General features: G+C 42.0%; 1 protein-coding gene and 1 pseudogene across 2 annotated transcripts in view; one reads left to right on the top strand and one right to left on the bottom strand.

Moving 5' to 3' along the window:
- Nucleotides 1-22,435, top strand: part of LOC134910195 (alcohol dehydrogenase 1-like) — a 177,551-nt gene that overhangs the window by 95,766 nt on the left and 59,350 nt on the right. For both annotated transcript variants that reach the window (XM_063917968.1, XM_063917962.1), the window contains exons 4-5: nt 9,485-9,572; nt 11,495-11,711. In XM_063917968.1, coding sequence (XP_063774038.1) covers nt 9,485-9,572; nt 11,495-11,711 — 305 coding nt within the window. The remainder of the gene's footprint in view (nt 1-9,484; nt 9,573-11,494; nt 11,712-22,435) is intronic.
- LOC134948300 (5S ribosomal RNA) lies at nt 3,053-3,170 on the bottom strand (annotated as a pseudogene).

The raw sequence follows: 22,435 nt of genomic DNA, 5'->3' as shown, positions 1-22,435 counted from the left end.
TAGCAGCATCTCGCAAACGCCAACTCTTTCCTAGGCAGGCTACGCTTTGTATCACCGCTTTCCAGAATACGCACACAGCTGAAAACCTCTTACGGCAACTGAGGAAGATCATCGCGGAATGGCTTACCCCAATTGGACTCTCCTGTGGATTTGTGGCATCGGACAACGCCAGCAATATTGTGTGTGCATTAAATATGGGCAAATTCCAGCACGTCCCATGTTTTGCACATACCTTGAATTTGGTGGTGCAGAATTTTTTAAAAAACGACAGGGGCGTGCAAGAGATGCTGTCGGTGGCCAGAAAAATTGCGGGACACTTTCGGCGTACAGGCACCACGTACAGAAGACTGGAGCACCACCAAAAACTACTGAACCTGCCCTGCCATCATCTGAAGCAAGAAGTGGTAACGAGGTGGAATTCAACCCTCTATATGCTTCAGAGGTTGGAGGAGCAGCAAAAGGCCATTCAAGCCTATACAATTGAGCACGATATAGGAGATGGAATGCACCTGTCTCAAGTGCAGTGGAGAATGATTTCAACGTTGTGCAAGGTTCTGATGCCCTTTGAACTTGCCACACGTGAAGTCAGTTCAGACACTGCCTGCCTGAGTCAGGTCATTCCCCTCATCAGGCTTTTGCAGAAGAAGCTGGAGGCATTGAAGAAGGAGCTAACACGGAGCGATTCCGCTAGGCATGTGGGACTTGTGGATGCAGCCCTTAATTCGCTTAACAAGGATTCACGGGTGGTCAATCTGTTGAAATCAGAGCACTACATTTTGGCCACCGTGCTCGATCCTAGATTTAAAGCCTACCTTGGATCTCTCTTTCCGGCAGACACAGGTCTGCTGGGGTTGAAAGACCTGCTGGTGACAAAATTGTCAAGTCAAGCGGAACGCGACCTGTCAACATCTCCTCCTTCACATTCTCCCGCAACTGGGGGTGCGAGGAAAAGGCTCAGAATTCCGAGCCCACCCGCTGGCGGTGATGCAGGGCAGTCTGGAGCGACTGCTGATGCTGACATCTGGTCCGGACTGAAGGACCTGACAACGATTACGGACATGTCGTCTACTGTCACTGCATATGATTCTCTCAACATTGATAGAATGGTGGAGGATTATATGAGTGACCGCATCCAAGTAGGCACGTCACACAGTCCGTACTTATACTGGCAGGAAAAAGAGGCAATTTGGAGGCCCTTGCACAAACTGGCTTTATTCTACCTAAGTTGCCCTCCCACAAGTGTGTACTCCGAAAGAGTGTTTAGTGCCGCCGCTCACCTTGTCAGCAATCGGCGTACGAGGTTACATCCAGAAAATGTGGAGAAGATGATGTTCATTAAAATGAATTATAATCAATTCCTCCGCGGAGACATTGACCAGCAGCAATTGCCTCCACAAAGTACACAGGGAGCTGAGATGGTGGATTCCAGTGGGGACGAATTGATAATCTGTGAGGAGGGGGATGTACACGGTGATATATCGGAGGGTGAAGATGAGGTGGACATCTTGCCTCTGTAGAGCCAGTTTGTGCAAGGAGAGATTAATTGCTTCTTTTTTGGGGGGGGTCCAAACCAACCCGTCATATCAGTCACAGTCGTGTGGCAGACCCTGTCACTGAAATGATGGGTTGGTTAAAGTGTGCATGTCCTGTTTTGTTTATACAACATAAGGGTGGGTGGGAGGGCCCAAGGATAATTCCATCTTGCACCTCTTTTTTCTTTTCTTTTTCTTTGCATCATGTGCTGATTGGGGAGGGTTTTTTGGAAGGGACATCCTGCGTGACACTGCAGTGCCACTCCTAGATGGGCCCGGTGTTTGTGTCGGCCACTAGGGTCGCTAATCTTACTCACACAGCTACCTCATTGCGCCTCTTTTTTTCTTTGCGTCATGTGCTGTTTGGGGAGGGTTTTTTGGAAGGGCCATCCTGCGTGACACTGCAGTGCCACTCCTAGATGTGCCCGGTGTTTGTGTCGGCCACTAGGGTCGCTTATCTTACTCACACAGCGACCTCGGTGCAAATTTTAGGACTAAAAATAATATTGTGAGGTGTGATGTGTTCAGAATAGGCTGAAAATGAGTGTAAATTATGTTTTTTGAGGTTAATAATACTTTGGGATCAAAATTACCCCCAAATTCTATGATTTAAGCTGTTTTTTAGGGTTTTTTTAAAAAAACACCCGAATCCAAAACACACCCGAATCCGACAAAAAAAATTCGGTGAGGTTTTGCCAAAACGCGGTCGAACCCAAAACACGGCCGCGGAACCGAACCCAAAACCAAAACACAAAACCCGAAAAATTTCCGGCGCTCATCTCTAGTATTACCTTCACTGGCCTCCCAGCCTGTGACTACCGATCAGGGCCTTTAGCCATTCAGCCAGCTGTCTCATATCTCTCCAGGGTGATTGTCAATGCCTCCAGATATTGAGGGGTGGTGTGGATCACCCATCTTTAGGTGTTGATACACTGGTCCACAATTACTGTCTCTACTGTCTGGTGAGAACCGTTCTCTTCAGGCTTTGTATCCTGACAGGGGATCCAGACTGAAAAGTCCACTCCTTGAAGTGCTGTGCTTTACTCAAGGCGGTTAGGCCCAGCTGGGCTAAGATAGCAGCCTTTACCACTCCATAGTGTTTAGTTTGTTCCACTGACAAGTCGGCATATGCCCATTGCGATATTCCAGTCAGATATGGTGCTAACTGGTCCGCCCAAGTATCTACCTCCCATTTTAACCACTGAGCTTTTTTTTGAATTTCAGAAGGTAAGCGGTCATTTTATTTGATATGACCAGTTAATTTTCAGGTGCTCCACGGGTAACGCCAAGAAACATGGATTAATATTTACTTACATTAAGACATCTCAACTTTACATCTCTATAGATTTACCAATTTTTTTACACTCATTTATATGTACAACCATGAAAATCAGAAACTCCTGTGGGAAGAATGGGTAGAACAGCTACTTATGGCTAAAGGGAAAGTTAGACAAACACTAAACGGGAACACATTTTGTGTCAGGATCTACCTGAATTCAGGAATGCCTTTCTTTATAAATAATGTACATCACCTGGTATTTCTGGAGGTCTCCCATCCAAGTACTAACCCTGCCCAACACTGCTTAGCTTCCAAGATCAAATGAGATTGGGCGTATTCAGTGTGGGTTGGCTGCAGGTGTGATATTTCTCCTTGGCACCAAGTATTGCCTCTAGATAGCAGTGTCTGAGTAATGAGGTCACACAGGTTAAGAACAAAATTCAAGTCACATATATTTCGTATCACTTATTAAGTGATTATGAATTAATGGATTTTTATAAGGGTGATTCACACCTAATGGCACAATTAACACTTTGAAGTGAGAAAACCTCTACCCCCCAAGTGCGCTGTCCTGGAGTAATCCTTGACTTCTCCCTCTCCTTCAAACCACACATTCAGCACCTCTCACAAACCTGCCGTTTTCATCTTAAAAAATATTTCCAGGATCAGACCCTTTCTGACCCAGGATGCTACTGAGACTCTTATCCACTCACTGGTCATCTCCAGACTGGACTACTGTAATCTCCTCCTGACTGGCATTCCTGACAAATACCTCTCTCCACTCCAATCTATCCTCAATGCTGCTGCCCGGCTCATTTTCCTCACCAAATGCACTGCATCCACCTCTCCTCTCTTACTAGACCTTCACTGGCTCCCCTTCCCTTTAGGAATCCATTTCAAGCTTCTCACACTTGCTTACAAAGCCCTCACCCACTCCTCTCCCATCTACATCTCTGACCTTATCTTGCTTTACACTCCCACCCGTCCTCTTCGCTCTGCTAATGCACGCCGACTCTCCTGCCTACGGATTACTTCCTCCCACTCCTACCTCCAAGATTTTTCACGTGCTGCACCACTTCTCTGAAATTCCCTACTTCTCCCCCTCAGACTCTCCACCTCTCTACAAAACTTCAAACGGGCTCTCAAGACCCACTTCTTCACCAAACCCAGCCAAATCTCATCCTAAACCTCTGTTCCACGCTCTCTATGTACCCCATCTGTCTCACCCCTGTCTGTCTCCCCCTCCCCTTTAGAATGTAAGCTCTCACAAGCAGGGCCCTCTTCCCTCATGTGCTTACCCTTTTACTTTAATAATCTTCAGCTTCACCACATCCAGCAATCTTCTGCCATGTGATACTTATTCCAGTGTCATCTGCTGATGTAGCTATGTTTATGTACCTGTACTTGTCCTATATTGTCGTCAACTGTAAGTTTCTGTTTTCATGTTTGATTATTTGTTGATGTACTCCTGTAATTGGGCGCTGCGGAACCCTTGTGGCGCCATATAAATAAAGGATAATAATAATAATAATAATAATAAAAGAAAGGATAAAAGAAATTAGTCAGGTTTATAAGGGACATGGTTTTACTTCTACTGTTCCTGTATTTGCGAGATTCACATTGAACACCAAGAATGAGAGAGCATCATTTTTGTCCCAGCCTGAGCTTTTAAGGAAGAAAAGGGCAGGAATCTGCTATTGAAAGAGATCAGAAGCTGCTACTTATGGGGAACCCAGTGCAAGAGCAAATTACAGGGATCCCAATAAGAGTCCCACCAGACTTTATCTATTGTCCAATTTATCATGGGTGTCAGACAGAGAATTTCTGCACATTTGCGGAAATAAATGGATCTGTGTGACAAGGAGAAAGTCAAAGGGCATTAGGCTGTATTGGACATGGCTCTGTGCCTACAGTTCCCGTGTTCCCGTGTTTGCAGTACTTGCAGTGAACCCTGGGAAAGAGAAGACATACTACTTTTTGAGAAGAAAAAGAGGCAAAGGTGGAACCTGCTTTTGTGACATCCCAGAAATCACTACTTCAAAGGTTAGATGCACATTTCACTGCTGGTGGGTTGGTCACTGTCAAGCCACCAAGCCACCAGTATTACTATATTGACTCTGGATGCACCACCAACCACGCCATAAATATTAACTACTGTATATAGTTAATACCATGCATGCTCTTTGGCAGGTGGGAGGGGTGCTAATTCAACCTGGAGGAGACTCCACCTTCAAGTATACACATGTTCTCAATGTATACAGTATACGGCCAGTCAAGGGATGCCCCAATGGCTGACACAATTACCAGCTCTTTCTATTACTGATTCAGTTAGAGGATTGCTGAGATCGTGACAACTGCTAGTACAGATAATGAACTTTTTGAATATGGATCCTTCCACAGATGGTATAGAATGGCATTAACTAAATTGGCAATTAACTAAATTGAACTTAAATTAATATAACTAAACTCTTCAAGCTTGAATAGCGAACCTTCTGCATTTCAAAGATTTCCTTCAGCAACAGAAGTACTTAATCCAAAATAAATGAAAATCATGATTACAGCATCTAAAATACTGTCTGTTTTTATTCTTCTTTGCCTACTTCATCTTTTTGTCAGTATACATCCAGGGACTGCAGCTGCTCCATCTATGTAGGAGTGTTCTGTCAGTCGACCCAAATAAAAAGCCTTTTTTTAAAATATGTTGTACTGTTTCCTCCCAGTATACATCCAGGCGTGCTCCGTCCATTTCAGGGTGCTGTGTCCGTAGCTCATATTCTTATGTTATAATTTATAGTCCTATTTTCATAATTCTTATCACAACATTGTGATTCATTCAAATTATGTTATTAATAATAATTATAAATTAACTACATTTAAATTAAATTAATATAACTAAACTCTCCACACTTGGATAGCGAACCTTCTGCATATCGAATATAACTTTGAGGAACAGAAGAACTTAATCCTAATTTAAAAATAATTTTATCAAATGATTACAGCATTTAGGAATATTTTGTTAACTGCCAGGTGTTTGCTGCCCACTGCTGTCGCTTAGCTTGGCCATCCAGCTACCTCGTTGCAACCTTTTGGCCTAAACTGGATAAAACAATTTTGTAATCTGTGAAGTGTTCATAATAGACTGGAATGAGTGGAAATGAATGTTATTGAGGTTGATAATACTGTAGGAACAAAAACACCCCACATTCTGTTATTTTAGCTGTTTTTATGATTTATTTTTTTTAAATACTGATCCAAAACCAAAACCAGCAATGGCTGTTTTGGCAAAACCAATAGAGATCCAAAACATGAAGGAGACCCAGATCCAAAAGCAAAACACAAAAACATGAAAAATGGCTCGGAGCACATCCCTAGTTTAAATGTAATTTTGTTTTTATGGTGTCTTAATAAATTGTGTTTTAATTAACAATTGTCTATGCAGTATTAAGCTCTACCTAGTAACTTTATTTTTTCTGCTCCCTATTCGGAAGAGACTGGCTACCTCTTCACTAGGTGGATGCTGATCTGCATATGTAGACTCGCCTACACAGCACCAGCAAACCTTATTTTTGTTCTTGTCACTAAATAAAGTCTGTATTAATGAAGGATATGCACAGCGGAGAGCAGATTACCTCAATGTAGTGTCAGCTGTTCAGAGGGCATACGTTCTGACTATCTGGCTACTCCCCCAGACAGAGCAGCCAGATTGGCTCTCCAGGGGGCAGGGCTCTGAAAAAGTTTCCTCTGTAGTAAATGACAGCATGAGCCATTCATTTAAATACAGTATTGTCATGTTGTGTTTGTCATTTACTAAGTAGTACACCCAGTAAGTGAAATCACAAGTCTCATGAGGGGTGGGATTGAGGGTGGGGAAGACTGCCTATTAAAGCAATGGGGAGGATCGGAAAGAAGTACATTAAACTCAGTCTCATAAAGTTAAGACTCTCATAATTTGAAAAGTGACACTTGTATATCTTTGTAAAAAGTAGCATCCACAGCTATTTTCTAATTTTGACTACAGTAAATCTGTGGTTATGTCTGAGTCTGTATATGCAGCACGACAGAACTTGTTTTGGGAAAATTAGAAAAGAGCCGTGGATTCTACTTTTTACACATATATACAAGTGTGGCTTTTCAAATTACGAGAGTGTTATCGTTATGAGTTTATTGTACTTCTTTCTGGGCCTTCCCATTGCTTTAATAGGCCACCTCCCCCACCCCTAATCCCACTCCCTGTGAGACTTGTAATTTCATGAACTGGGTGTTCTGCTTGGTAAATGACAAACACAACACGGACAGTACACTACTGTAAGTAAATGAATAGCTCATGCTGTAATTTCCTAAGCAGTTCACCCAGTCCATAAAATCTACAGTCTCATGGGGGGGGGGGGGGGGGGGCAGGGGGATTTGTGGTGGAGGAGGCTGCCTATTAAAGCAATGGGGAGGCCTGGGAAAAAGTATAGTTTTATAAAGATAGGACTTTCGTAATTTGAAAAGCCACACTTGTATTTTATATCTGTGTAAAAAGTAGCAGCCACTACTTTTCTCTAATTTTGACTGTATATCTGTGTGTATGTCATAGTCTATATATGAAGCATGACAGAGCTTGTTTTTGGGATAATTAGAGAAAACTGTGGATGCTACTTTTTACACAGATATACAATCCAAGTACGTCCTTTGCAGGAATCGAACCCTAGCTCATGGATGGTAACCATCAGCGATATAACTATGCCAAGAGAGCCACAGATACAGGTGACTGACAACTACAGTGACATAGTGATGTCACTCATTGTAATTGTTTTTATAGGGCTGTGTGTCCCAACTCTCTCATTGATTGTAATGATGTTTTTCTTTTAGAGAGCTTTGTAGAACTTTGAAATGTGCTTTTATATGTGTACATTGGAGACACTGAGCAAAGCTTTTTCTGTGTTCACATTTCTACTTTATGTAGAGATTATTTTATACAGTGCACCAGGAGAGCATTCAGTTGTAAGGCATGTTGTCACTGGGTGCCTGCCATTCCGGGGATTTTTTACTCCTCCCTGCACAATTATTATATTAAAAAAAGAACTAATGTATTTACTGTGCACTGGCCTGCTTGTCAGGGCTTGCTACATTGTACAGTATTCTGTAATGCCATATCCATCCATTGCTATTTAGCACTGTACTGTAGTTTTCATTAGTGGAACAATCACCACCAGGCGGTAATGCTGTGTATTACATGCTGTGGATCTTCTTGCGCCTTATCATGCCTTACTTCGCCAACCTGCACTATTTGGAAGGCGCGACTAGAATGCCTTTTTGGTACAGCAGCAGCAACGATAAGTGTGGCTCCATCTGTAGTGTGAAATTTTATTAACCGGCTATTGGATTAATGACTTTCTATATCCCTCACAGTGGACATTGAGGTTACAAATTTGCTTACTTGCTCTAAGTTATTTGTTGTCATTTTAAGTCCTTATTGTATTCATGTGGTACACAGGTATTAGGGTAATCATTATTAAGTACAAGACTTTATTTAGAGGTGTCATATAACTTACAGAATTATTTTACCACTTTTATAGCATTGATTGAGAATATATAACTTTTATAATAAAGTAACACGTTTTTTAAAGATACAGTTTTGTGAATTGAACAATTTCTGCCAGGATAAGCACTGAGATCCTGGTATTCTTAACTACACTACGACCCCCTCCCTGCCGGACTGCCACACTAAACTACACTCCCACTAAACGCAGCACTACATCACCACACGGCAACTCCTCATCCAACGCACTCCATGACTACACTACATTTCCCTCTACACGCCACACTAGATAACTGCACTGCACTACATTCCTCGCAATAACATTGAAACATGCTAGTGCCTCACTCCACATCCTCTGTCTAGTGGAGCTCCAGAGTAGAATGAGGGTGACAGGGTAGAGTGGAAGGAGGGGGCTGGGTGGTCCTAAGGTTGAATGAGAGCAGGGTAGAGAGGAAGAGGGGGGAGGGCCAAGGAGAAGAAGGGAGTGGGCTTGGTCCTCTGTCAGGAGAGAACAGGTTAAATGGAAAGAAGGGGGAGGGCTGAGGGTAAAAAAGGGACAGGCTTGGTCCTATGGATAGGAGGGGGCAGGGTAGAGGGAAATAAGAGGGAGTGCATGGTCCTGCAGATGCTGTCCCTTTAGAGGAGGGGCTCCCCCTTTTCTCCTCCAACCTGACCGCAGCTTCCATGGTTACAGGCCCGCAGTGACTGGCTGGCGTACTTTAATGAATCATTTAGATTCATTATTAGGACAGATATGGCCAGCTACTGTATGGGCTCTTTCATTGCCACGGGCCCTGGTGCAGAGCATCGGCTGGTAGTTCCGCCACTGATGCTCTGTTTAATACAGTTACAAATAAACCCCACTGAGAAAAGGAGCTGTGACCAGCGTAACATTAAGTTACAGCATGCTATGCAAACTTAGCCATGCAGACATTTGTAGCTCTATACCTGTATAAGTCTATATTAAGTGTGTTAAATGACAGTTTACATTAACATTCAACATGCTCCAACCACATGACTCTAATCCCACCTGACAGCACGGATCACCTGCATAAAGTCCTTCCTGTCTGAGATTTAATTCTGATGTTAAACAGCATTTCTAGCAAATTATTATTCTTCAATCTTAAATTTCTTTTCTCTTTCCTGCAGGAGATAAAGTCATCCCACTGTTTATTCCTCAATGTGGAAAATGCAGATGTTGCCTGAATCCGGACAGTAATTTATGCTACAAACATGAGTTAGTAATTTGTAAATCATAAGTAAATTTCAAAAAGGCATATTAAATACTTAGCATAATAGCATAAACCAGTACAATTCACAAACATAAATAAATATAAAAATAAATAAATAAATAAATAGTTATCTTCTGCATAGAACAGTAATGCAGGTTGAGTCTCCCATATCCAAAATTCCAAAATACGGAATATTCTGAAATACGGAACTTTTTGAAAATGACTGAGATGGTGATACAGATGGAGCCACGTTCAGCGTGGCTCCATCTGTATCTCCATCTCAGTCATTTTCAAAAAGTTCCGTATTTCAGAATATTCTGTATTTTGGAATGTGTTGTGCAAGGTGCGACTTCCGCATACCCTCCAACTGTACCTTTTTTGCAGGTACAGTACCTTTTTTTATGGTCTGTACCTGCCAAAAAGGGTTTTGTACCGAGTTTTGACTCTCCAAAGTTCCAATGAAGGTATAGGAAAGGGTGTGTGGCCACACCCACTTTACCCATGGCCACACCCCTTTCCTAATTTGTACCGGTTTTTATGTGCAAAATGTAGAAGAGTATGCTTCAAGCGGGAATGAATGGAACACGTGTGCGTCATAGACACGCCCCATTCAAAGTGAGTAGGAGTGTCTATTTACACTGGCAGGTGTGGCTAGGCACACGCATGCTTAGGCACACCGCGCGCCCCTGTCTGCAATGCAGCCATGCTCAATAAGCCAACTACAAGTCAGCAAAGGGAGCACATCCAAAATAAATGAATGCACCTGGACTGTTGAGCTGCCGTTCTTTCCTGCCACAAAATAGCCAATGATCAATCGTCAACCAACAAAAACTACAAGGGAGGGAGGCTGGTAAGAATGGAAACAAAGAGGCTTTGGCCCACAGCACCAAGGCTATGAATAAAGTCCAACACAGGTACACCACCATAAGCAGACTAAGCCATGTGTTGTTCCTTCATGCCAGACCCCTCATCAACTTAATTTCTTATAGTAATCATTTGGTTTCTCAAAGTTATGCATTATTATAGTAGTGTAATTGAAAGCCCAACACCATATCCCTTTAGAACCAGCTCTTCATTATTTAGAATTCCTAAAATAAGACTATTTAGACTCATTAATTAAGAGCTTATCAAAGGAATACATTTTATCATTGTTTTTGCATACTGTATATGTCAGCTTGTCTATTCCTTGGGGATAACTGACCACACTTTTGAGAAAGACTTACACCAACAGCAATGAAAACATTAATGGCCTGATTCAGAGAGGACGCAGGTTTCAAATTATTGCGATTCTGCGACTGTGCACATGCACAGAACGGGCCCTGCGTTGCCATCCATAGTTTTCCTATGCTCTTGCCTGATTAGCATGCAGCAGTGTTGAGGGGGTGTGGTTAGGTCTGTGTTCCTGGAAATGGGGATTTGTGTCGCCCCCATATTCTGGGAGAGGAGAGCCAAGGGCTTGCATGTCATCATGCAGACTTCCTGTCCTCAAAGACCCCCCTTCTGTTGGTCAGCTGTGTAAGCTGAGGCTTACTCAGCTGCCCATCTGCATGAACATCACGAACATTGGACCATTGGATCTTAATTTGTGACGTCAATCACAGTGCTGGGATAGCAGCTATATGCAGGAGTTGTCTCTTCTATTGAGACATCTCCTGCATGTTCCTCCTTAAAATTAGACAGAAATTCAAAACTGCATACAAGCGGCATTCAATGACCATCTCTGAATGAGACCCTCAGACAGGAAGCTATGGCATGGACAGGAACATGTAACAAATTAGGATAATTGAGTCCATTGGTGGTCAAAGCTTAAGCATGAAATCAAAATTCTAGATACTAAGAACAAAGCTGTCACTAGGTAGCAATTTGAAAGTTAAAAAAAAGGTGAAAATATAGCATGTATTCAGATATTTTTTCTTATATTAAACAGTATTGAAGGCAAAGGGTTGTTATTGGACAACACCAGCAGATTTACCTGCAAGGGGAAAGTTGTTCACCACTTCATCAACACCAGCACTTTCACTGAGTACACTGTGGTGGATGACATTGCTGTGGCTAAGATACATAAGGATGCACCACTGGAAAAAGTCTGCTTGATTGGATGTGCCTTTTCTACAGGATATGGCTCTGCTGTGAACATTGGTAAAGTAAGTACTAAATGTACATTATTCTGCAATGTAACAATAGGAAAAGAGTAAACTGTTATAAAGACACTACTAGGTTTGCACTACCTGGGTATCTCCCAATTGTATAGGCCGAACTGTGTTTCCTTGAAACCAAAAGCGACAAAGCTCCTTGTGGGCTCGGTAGCAAGCTTTGCTCACTATAGGTTCTATTCTCCCTCTATGGGTGCCGTGGACACCCACAGAGGGGAAATCACCTACTTTGCTGGTATTCCAGCGTCAGTATGGTGCCCCTGGCGGGATCCCGGCATCAGTATTGTGACAGCTGGGATCCCATCCATCGGTGTGCTGACCGCATACCACCAATTAAGTAGCCCTGTCTGCATACATGCTGTAACACCTTGTGTCCATTACTCCCCAAACTACCATGTACTGTAACATGATTCTTTGTGTTTGAGAACCGATTGGTATACTTTTTCTAAGTGTAATCTGTTAAGGTGTGAATAATAGGAAAGAATACTTTGGTCCAAAAGTAATCACATAATTTACGGCAGCTGGTGAGATTCCATCAATATATTGTAATTAGATTTAAAGCAGCAGTTAGTTTAAAGGAAAAAACAGGTTGCTTAAAATATTGCGGAAAGGGGGCATTGTCTTATGGGAGGGGCATTGCCTTGTGGGACGTAACCCATTTTTATAATTCTGGGGGTGTGCCCGCCTCTCCTCAAGCAGCTGAACTGCCGCCAAGCTCTCCTTCCTACACTTTATAGGTGGCACATGCTATGCAAAACAATCGTGATCAATTGCTCCCAAAAACCTCCCATCCACCCATGGAACACTGCAGTCTGTGAGTGGGACAGCAGGACAATGTCCAAAAAGCAGGACTGTCCTGCTGATTTTGGCACAGTTGGGAGGTATGACAAGATAATAATTAAAGAAACTTAGATAAGCCATACAATGTGTCACAAAGCTATCTACATTTGATAAGTCACTAGAGTTGGTCTTGTCCAGGCCTTCACCTATGCCAGCTCCAGTTCTCTGTGTTCACTGGCACTTCCATGACCTAAACTTAAGGTAGTAGAATTATTTTATCAAGCGCTGTTATAGATCATATGATCATATGATGTTAAGGATACAGATGTGTCATCAAACACCTATCCGCAAATTCCACCAAATAGCCAATTTCTTGTGCCATGGACTTTGCAGCTTAGCTGCGCCATGTATCCCCCCCCCGAGACTTTTCCACAGGATATACATCTTATTTACAAAACTAATACAACAAAAGTGCAATGTTGTAATGCTAAGTTTTGTTGTAATGCTATGTTTTGTCTCCCTGTACTGTTCTTTGTACGGCGCTGCAAAATACTCGTGGCGCCTTATAAATAAAATGTAATAATAATAATAATAATAATAATAATAATAATAATGCATTGGTACTCTGAATAATGATTCTGGTATTTTGAGTAGCATCTACATTCACTAATAAGGGTAAAAAGGCAAAAGAAAGAGGTCCAATATGAATGACCTGCACCATGCCTAGCATCACACATTGGGGGTAATGCAGATCTGATCTCTGCTGTGCGTTTTTGCACAGCGGACGATCAGATTCTAGCTGCGCATGCGTCTGAGCCACAATGCGCACGCACGTCGGACAGCTACAATGGGCATTGCCGGTCAGCGGCGGGATGATTGACAGAAAGGTGATTAACAGGAAGAGACTGTTTGTGGGTGGCAACTGACTGTTTACAGAGAGTATCCGGAAAAATGCAGGCGTGTCCAAGCGTTTTGAGGGAGGGTGTGTGATGTCAGCTCCGGCCCCAATCAGCAGAAATCAATCTCACTGGAAGAGTAAGTCCTGGGCTGTGCAGAGACTGCACAAACTGAATTTTAGCAGCTCTGCTAACACATAGGAATGCACACTTGCACAGCAAAAATACACTCCCCTGTAGGCGGCGACTATCTGATCGTAGGACAGAAAATAACGCAGCCCAGCGATCAGATCTTTAGGCCCATTGTTATGCTTGACATGCAAATTTATACTGCACCAATTCCTATGTGACAAAAATACTAATCCTACATTAAGTACCTAGGACCAGGGCCGGCAAAAAAAATCTTGGTGCCCGCGACTGCGATATTTCTGGGGCCTCTTCATATTAAATATATATATATTAGAGATGAGCGGGTTCGGTTCTCCGAGATCCGAAACCCCCCCCCCCCCCCCCGAACTTCACCTATTTTTCACGGTTCCGAGGCAGCCTCGGATCTTCTCGCCTTGCTCGGTTAACCCAAACGCGCCCGAACGTCATCATCCCGCTGTCGGATTCTCGCGAGATTCGTATTCTACATAAAGAGCCGCGCGTCGCTGCCATTTTTCACTCGTGCATTGGAGATTGAACGGAGAGGACGTGGCTGCGTTCTCTCCCTGAAAAGCTCCGTATCTGTGCTCAGTGTGCTGCAAATATCTACGTTCTCTGCCTGAAAACGCTCCATATCTGTGCTCAGTGTGCTGCATTTTGGTGACCAACAGTATACATATAGTACAGTACAGTAGGCCATTGCTGTATCTTGCAGCTCTGTGTCAAGTATACTATCCCTGTGCTGCATTATTGTGAGCAGTATATAGTAGGACAGTGCAGCATTTTGGTGACCAGCAGTATACATATAGTACAGTACAGTAGGCCATTGCTGTATCTTGCAGCTCTGTGTCAAGTATACTATCTATGTGCTGCTTTATTGTGAGCAGTATATAGTAGGACAGTGCAGCATTTTGGTGACCAGCAGTATACATATAGTACAGTACAGTAGGCCATTGCTGTATCTTGCAGCTCTGTGTCAAGTATACTATCTCTGTGCTGCATTATTGTGAGCAGTATATAGTAGGACAGTGCAGCAGTTTGGTGACCAGCAGTATACATATAGTACAGTACAGTAGGCCATTGCTGTATCTTGCAGCTCTGTGTCAAGTATACTATCTCTGTGCTGCATTATTGTGAGCAGTATATAGTAGGACAGTGCAGCATTTTGGTGACCAGCAGTATACATATAGTACAGTACAGTAGGCCATTGCTGTATCTTGCAGCTCTGTGTCAAGTATACTATCTCTGTGCTGCATTATTGTGAGCAGTATATAGTAGGACAGTGCAGCATTTTGGTGACCAGCAGTATACATATAGTACAGTAGGCCATTGCTGTATCTTGCAGCTCTGTGTCACTTCTAGTATCCTGATTAGTGCTCAATATCTGCTGCATTGTTGTGACCAGTATGTATACTGTACTGTGCGACGTGTGTTATACACCTGGTGATTTTATACATCCTGTAATCTGTACTGAGCAATGTGTGAGATACACCTGGGGATTATACACCCTGTATACTGTACTGTGCAAAGTTTGTGATACACCTGGTGATTATACACCCTGTATACTGTACTGAGCGATGTGTGAGATACACTTTGGGATTATACACCCTATATACTGTACTGTGCGACATGTGTTATACACCTGGTGATTTTATACATCCTGTAATCTGTACTGAGCGATGTGTGAGATACACCTGGGGATTATACACCCTGTATACTGTACTGAGTGATGTTTGAGATACACCTGGAGATTATACACCCTATATACTGTACTGTGTGATGTGTGAGATACACCTGGGGATTATACACCTTATTATACACATTGTTATCCTTTATTTATATGGCGCCACAAGGGTTCTGCAGCCTCCAATTACAGAGTACATAAATAATCAAACAGGAAAACAGCAACTTACAGTTGATGACAGTATAGGACAAGTACAGGGTAAATAAACATAGTTACATCAGCAGATGACACTGGAATAAGTATCAGGTGGCAGAAGACTGCTGGATGTGGTACAGTTTAAGATTATTAAAGTAAGACAAAGGATAAGCACATGAGGGAAGAGGGCCCTGCTCCTGAGAGCTTACAATCTAAAGGGAAGGGGTAGACAGACATGGGTGACACAGATGGGGTACATAGAGAACGTGGAACAGAGGGTTAGGATGAGATTTGGCTGGGTTTGGTGAAGAAGTGGACACCCAGAAGGCACAAGTCAATACTTAACATTGCAACATTTTACTGGGCTATGCAGGAGAAAATTAAAAATAGGGGAAAATAAATAAAAAAAATCGATAACTTCTACCGCTTTCAAAAAGGTCAATGGAAGCTGAAATAATGGACAACTACCTCATGGAAGCCAGATACAGTATACCAAACAGTACTTAGCAGAGTTAGGAATGAGTGCTTATGAAATACAGTAACATTTTGTCATAATATTTCAGAAACTGCATGGCTGGTCTCTTGCACTCTTTTGCTCTAATACACCACCTGCTTTAGGATTTATATTCAGAAACATTATGCCTCCATAATCCCAAAAATGTCAGTCTTCTTGGAAAGTAGTTTGTTCCTTTGTAAGGGAAAGAGAACAAACGTTCTCAAACAACGGTTTCTCAATTTCTTTTTCCTCTGGGAAGGGATTGTGAATTTGCAGGAATATCTGAGCATTTCTGTAATCAGAAAGCAGCGACTTTATACAAATGTTTACGAATAATTCCAGTGATTTTGTCATTTTCTTCCAGTGATTTGGACCAATAATACCATAGATTAGAACGAATAATTCCAGTGATTTTGTCATTTTCTTCCAGTGATTTGGACCAATAATACCATTGATTAGAATGAGTAATTCCTGTGATATTGAGGTGTTTGTGTCGCTTAGCTTAGCCGTCCAGCAACCACAGTGCACCTCTTTTTCTCTTTTCTTTGCATCATGTGCTGTTTGGGGCCAATTTTTTGAAGTGCCATCCCATCTGACACTGTGACAAAAAAGATGTGCATCAATAATAGTGCTAATCAGAAACCATATGTCATAATTAATACACCACTGTGTGGAAGATGAACTGAATAAACTGATTCACCATAGACGGAGGGAACAGTCCTCAAAACTTTCTCTTATATGCAATCAGTTTTTCTCCCTCTATGAACTCATCAGGAGGCAGCTGTGCATGGTCTTGAGTCTGAAAAAGAAGTGTCACCTCTCCCTATTTGTATAAGGGAATGTCTCAAGGGACACTTTAAACAAAACTGATCATTGTGCAGTATCTCTTAAAAACAACACATTTATTTTTAACAGATTGCACTTACAAGAACACAGATTAAAAACAGCATATAACAATAAACTCCTTAGGCATATCACCAACAGTTGCAGTCCTTAATCAGGGAATCCTGGAGTGCCAGATGATGAAGGAGAGTGGAAATGTGAGTTCCGGATGCCCAAAACCACGTCACCGCAGAGAAACCCTTCAAGGTAGCAGATGGAGTACGAATACAATAGCCACGCTTAACGCGTTTCGGACGATGTTCGTCCTTCGTCAGAAGCATGGCTAACACACACAAGTCCTTGATATTTATCCCCTCTTAATGAGGGGTACACAGCTGGAAACAATCTCCACTGTTTAGCGCCGCCGTGACCTCTCACTGCTGCACAAGATCCCAGACGCGGAAGCGGAAGTGACCGCTGTGGTTCACCGCTCACCGGAAGTCGTAATGTTTGCGTTCCACCGCCGGGATTCTTCGTCTACGGCTATTGCAGACAGTGTACATTTTACTGGAATGGCTTACAGTTAGCCCAAACCACATTGAGAGTCCCCATACATGAGTCCATCATGAAGAACATAAAAAATAAATAAAACAATTCAATTAAAAAAATGTATAACTATATACAATTCATAAAAGTGCAAATACTAAAAAGTGCAATGTGCAGGATAAGAGATACCAAGACCCACAGACTAAGTTAGAAAGTATTTGAGTTTGAATTCACCATTTAGTCCTCCTGGAGACAGGGTTCCCAGCGGTGAATCCACCTCATTTCTGTTTGTAACAGCCGTCTTTCCAGGTCCCTAGTCCTCCATTTGGGGAGAATTAACTGAATCCCACAAAAAGATTTGAGGGAACATTCTTTTGAATTGTGCAATTTTTTAAAGTGCGATGAGACTGTGTGGGTATCTAAACCCTTTCTGATGTTATAGATATGCTCCGCCCATCTAATCTTAGCACATCGGGTCGTTTTTTCCACATAGAAGAGCCCACATGAACACTCCAAAATGTATATTACATTTTTTGAGTGGCATGTTATAAATTCTTTTATGGGATATAAATGACCATTGACCCTAAATTCTGTTATCTTTCTGGTGGGTGATTTGACGGTTTTGCACATCAAACAATCACCGCAACGATGGAAACCCTTAGTTCTCACACTTTGTCTTGGATTGGTTTCCACGCTGCTTCTCACTAATTGATTTTTTAGGGCCGGGGCCTTCCTATAAATGAAAACTGGTTTCACAGGGAGTAGCGATCCCAAAACTGAATCTTGTTTCAATATGTTCCAGTTGTTCCTGAACATGCGTTCAATCCCTTTGAAGAAAGTACTATATTGGCTGATGAAGGCCCATTTGAGCCTTTCATCTATAGGTTTTCCATCGTTCCTAGGTATCAGTAAGGTCTCTCTCTCTATATTAGCAACTTTCAGCCTGGCTTTATCCAAAGACTCATTGGAGTATCCTTTCTCCATAAAGCGTTCAGACTTCTCACTAAGCTGTTGGTCACATACCTATACATTAGAACAATTTATTTTAATCCTTGCAAATTGGCTGAAGGGAATACCATCCAGCCAATTTGCATGGTGCAGACTCGTCCTCTCTATAAAACTATTGGAATCCGTTGCTTTCCTATACGTCTTAGTGTTCACTTGTCCTTCATCAACATAGACACGTAAGTCAAGGAAAGAAACCTCCTTTTTACTCCTCGTGAACACTAATTTAATTGACATGGTGTTACGGTTTAAATTCTCACAGAAGGTGTTCAGTGATTCCTCATCTCCTCGCCACACAAAAAAGACATTGTCTATATAGCGCTGCCAGGACACCAGGCCCACCACCATCCCGCCATATCTGTTGATCTTCCCAGTAGGCCATGAACAGATGTGCATAGCTGGGGGAGAACCTGGTGCCCATGGCAGTGCCCACCCTCTGTAAGTAAAAGGTACCATCAAGAATGAAATAGTTATTTAACAAAATAAATCTAATACTTTCCAAGATGAAGGCCTTAACACCTTCATTTAGAGAACTTGTATTTAAAAAATTTGAAACTGCTAATAAGCCCTTTTCAAGGTCTATTATCGTATAGAGAGTGCAGACATCTGCTGTGCACAGAAAATCCCCCTCTTCCCATTTATACTGGTTGATCCTCCTCAGAGTGTCACCAGTATCTTTCAGGAAGGCCTTTGTTTGCTGTACAAGAGGTTGAAGGTAGTAATCTACCATAGCTGATAAATTGCTCGTCAAACTATTACATCCAGACACAATTGGTCTGCCTGGGGGGTGGAGGGGGTCCTTATGAATTTTAGGGAGAACGTTAAGTGTGGGAATTGATGGCTCGGAAATGTTCAAATAATCAAATTCTTTCTTTGTTATAGCCTTTGATTCAAAAGCCCTAGTACTTAATTCCTGTAAAGCCTTCATGATCTTATGAGTGAGATCGGCTTTTAATTTTAAATAAGTCTTCCCATCATTCAATTGTCTATATACCTCCTGCATATAGGTCTCCCTGTACATAAGGACCACCCCTCCACCCTTATCCGCAGGTTTAATAACCAAATCCTTATCATTTGTGAGGCTCTGTACAGCCTCAAACTCCATTTTGGTAAGATTTAAGCTTTTATTCCTCTTTTTGTCCTTTGAGACAGTACTCGCTTTCTCTTTACATACAATTTTATTAAATACATCCAAACAGTTTCCCTTAACTTGAGTGGGATAAAAAGAAGAAGGAGGTTTGAATGAAGAAACATCTATTTCATCAGGCTCTTTGAGGGATAAAGTGTCTCCATTCTCTTTTAATTTAAAAAATCGTTTAATGGTTAATTTACGAACAAACTTTTGCACATCTAAAAAGATGTCATACGAATTGGCACTAGTGGAAGGGTCAAATTTTAGTCCCTTACGTAACACCCTTTCTTCATGGACATCCAGTGTCCTGTCTGAAAGGTTGAAGATTTTTCCTCCCTCACAGATTTCATCAAAGGGATGAATACTTCTCTGGGGGATTCTTCAGAGCAGGAGATTCTTTTGAATTTCCTGTTCTTCCCTGCCCTTTTCCCTCTTTTAGTTTTCTTTACATTGATTACATCAATCACCGGGGAAATCTTGGGGTCCTTGGGCCCCACTCTAAAAAAGACGGAGAATCCCCACCGTCCCTATCAGACAAGGGCTGAAACCTATTGGGAAACTGGACACCAGGAGGTCTAACCTCAAATCTGGGAGGTCTCATTGGATACCTATCCCGTCCTTCATCACCCTGATTTTTCCCATAATATGAGTGATTTTGTCTCCTCCAAGATTTTTTATGTTGGAATTCCCATTCGTTATTATTCTTAGATTTATAATTATTCTGGGGTGGTCCAAATTTGGAGTTCTGTCTCCATGACGGGGAAACCCCATTGGAGCGAAATCTTCCATTTGGATCCCTTTCCCCAGTTTGTTTGGGAGTGCCATAAAAGGACCTAGGTTTGAATTTTTTAATTAATGGTAATCTATCTTTCGTAACACCAGTCCCTGATGGTTCCAATGATCCAGATTTATTCAATTCAAGCTCATTGGAATCCCTTTTGAACTTTTTTAATTTTCTATCTCTCAGTTCTTTGGTGCTTTTATTCATTTTTTGTAATAAAGACTTCTCCAAGGCCTTAAATTCCTCTGACTCTTTAAACGGATGTGCTAAAGTCTGAAAAGTAGTTATTTCATCATTCAGTATAATGAGATTCCTTTTCCTCTCTTTAATGATCAGATCCATTAATGAGGTGGAGCATGAATTGAGAATAACATCCCATTCATTTCTAAACTCTGAATCTGATGAGCTGAATGATGGAGGCTTAACTACTTTTAAACCTTTAGGTATGAGGTGGGCGGACTGGTAATGTTCAAGCGTCACTACCTCCCACCACATCCTATTCTCTTTTTGCATTACCAATTCTAGTTTTTTAAAAACTGATCCCAGATCTTCATCAAGTAATTCTACACTTTTATTAACATCTTTGAAAGTGGTTGAGATTAATTCATTTCTGTTCTCTTTAAACTTAAACATGGTTGCAGCACAGCACTGAAGCAAAGGATGAGATGGAACAATGGAATGGAGAAAAGACTCCAGAGAACAGTGCGCAATAAAACTGAGAAGCTGCTAAAAAATGTACATAAATGTGCATCCAATTACAAATAGAAAAGACAATGTGACAAAAAAGATGTGCATCAATACACTGACACTGCAATGCCACTCCTAGATGGGTCAGGTGTTTGTGCTGCCCTCTTTGGTCGCTTTGCTTAGTCATCCAGCAACCTCGGTGCAAATTTTAGGACTAAAAATAGTATTGTGAGGTGTTCAGAATAGACTGGAAATGAGTGGAAATTGTGGTTAATAATACTATAGGATCAAAATTACCCCCAAATTCTATGATTTAAGCTGTTTTAAGCCGGAAATTATTCAGGTTTTGTGTTTTGGTTTTGGATTCTGTTCCGCGGCCTTGTTTTGGATTCGGACGCGTTTTGGCAAAACCTCCCTGAAATTTTATTGTCGGATTCGGGTGTGTTTTGGATTCGGGTGTTTTTTTACAAAAACCCTTCAAAAACAGCTTAAATCATAGAATTTGGGGGTCATTTTGATCCCATAGTATTATTAACTTCAATAACCATAATTTCCACTCATTTCCAGTCTATTCTGAACACCTCACACCTCACAATATTATTTTTAGTCCTAAAATTGGTGCTGGATGGCAAAGCTAAGCGACCCAAGTGGCCGACACAAACACCTGGCCCATCTAGGAGTGGCACTGCAGTGTCAGACAGGATGGCAGATTTAAAAAATAGACCCCAAACAGCACATGATGCAAAGAAAAAGAGGTGCAATGAGGTAGCTGTGTGACTAAGCTAAGCGACCCAAGTGGCCGACACAAACACCTGGCCCATCTAGGAGTGGCACTGCAGTGTCAGATAGGATGGCAGACTTAAAAAATAGTCCCCAAACAGCACATGATGCAAAGAAAAAAAGAGGTGCACCAAGGTCGCTGGATGGCTAAGCTAAACGACCCAAGTGGCCGACACAAATACCTGGCCCATCTAGGAGTGGCACTGCAGTTTTCTAGCGGGAGGATGAGTGCTTCCATCCTCATGTGAATCTGAACAACTAGCCTTGAACATAGGCCAGGGCCTCAGCCGTTCCTTGCCACTCCGTGTCGTAAATGGCATATTGGCAAGTTTACGCTTCTCATCAGACGCTTTTAATTTAGATTTTTCTGTCATTTTACTGAACTTTTGTAGTATACTTGACGACACAGAAGTAGAGCAGTGGACTACTGTACCGTACTGCTATATATATACTGGTGGTCAGCAAAATTCGGCACTGTCCTCCTACTATATACTGCGCACAACTAAAATGCAGCACAGGTATGGATGCATATCATACTTGACGACACAGAAGTAGAGCAGTGGATTACTGTACCGTACTGCTATATATATATATATATATATATATATATATATATATATATATACTGGTGGTCAGCAAAATTCTGCACTGTCCTCCTACTATATGCTGCGCACAACTAAAATGCAGCACAGGTATGGATGCATAGTATACTTGACGACACAGAGCTAGAGCAGTGGACTACTGTACCGTACTGCTATATATAT

The sequence above is a fragment of the Pseudophryne corroboree genome, chromosome 1, assembly GCF_028390025.1.
Source record: "Pseudophryne corroboree isolate aPseCor3 chromosome 1, aPseCor3.hap2, whole genome shotgun sequence".
Lineage (NCBI taxonomy): Eukaryota > Metazoa > Chordata > Amphibia > Anura > Myobatrachidae > Pseudophryne > Pseudophryne corroboree.
The sequence above is the reverse complement of the archived record's forward strand: the minus strand, read 5'-3'. Positions and strand labels throughout refer to the sequence as shown.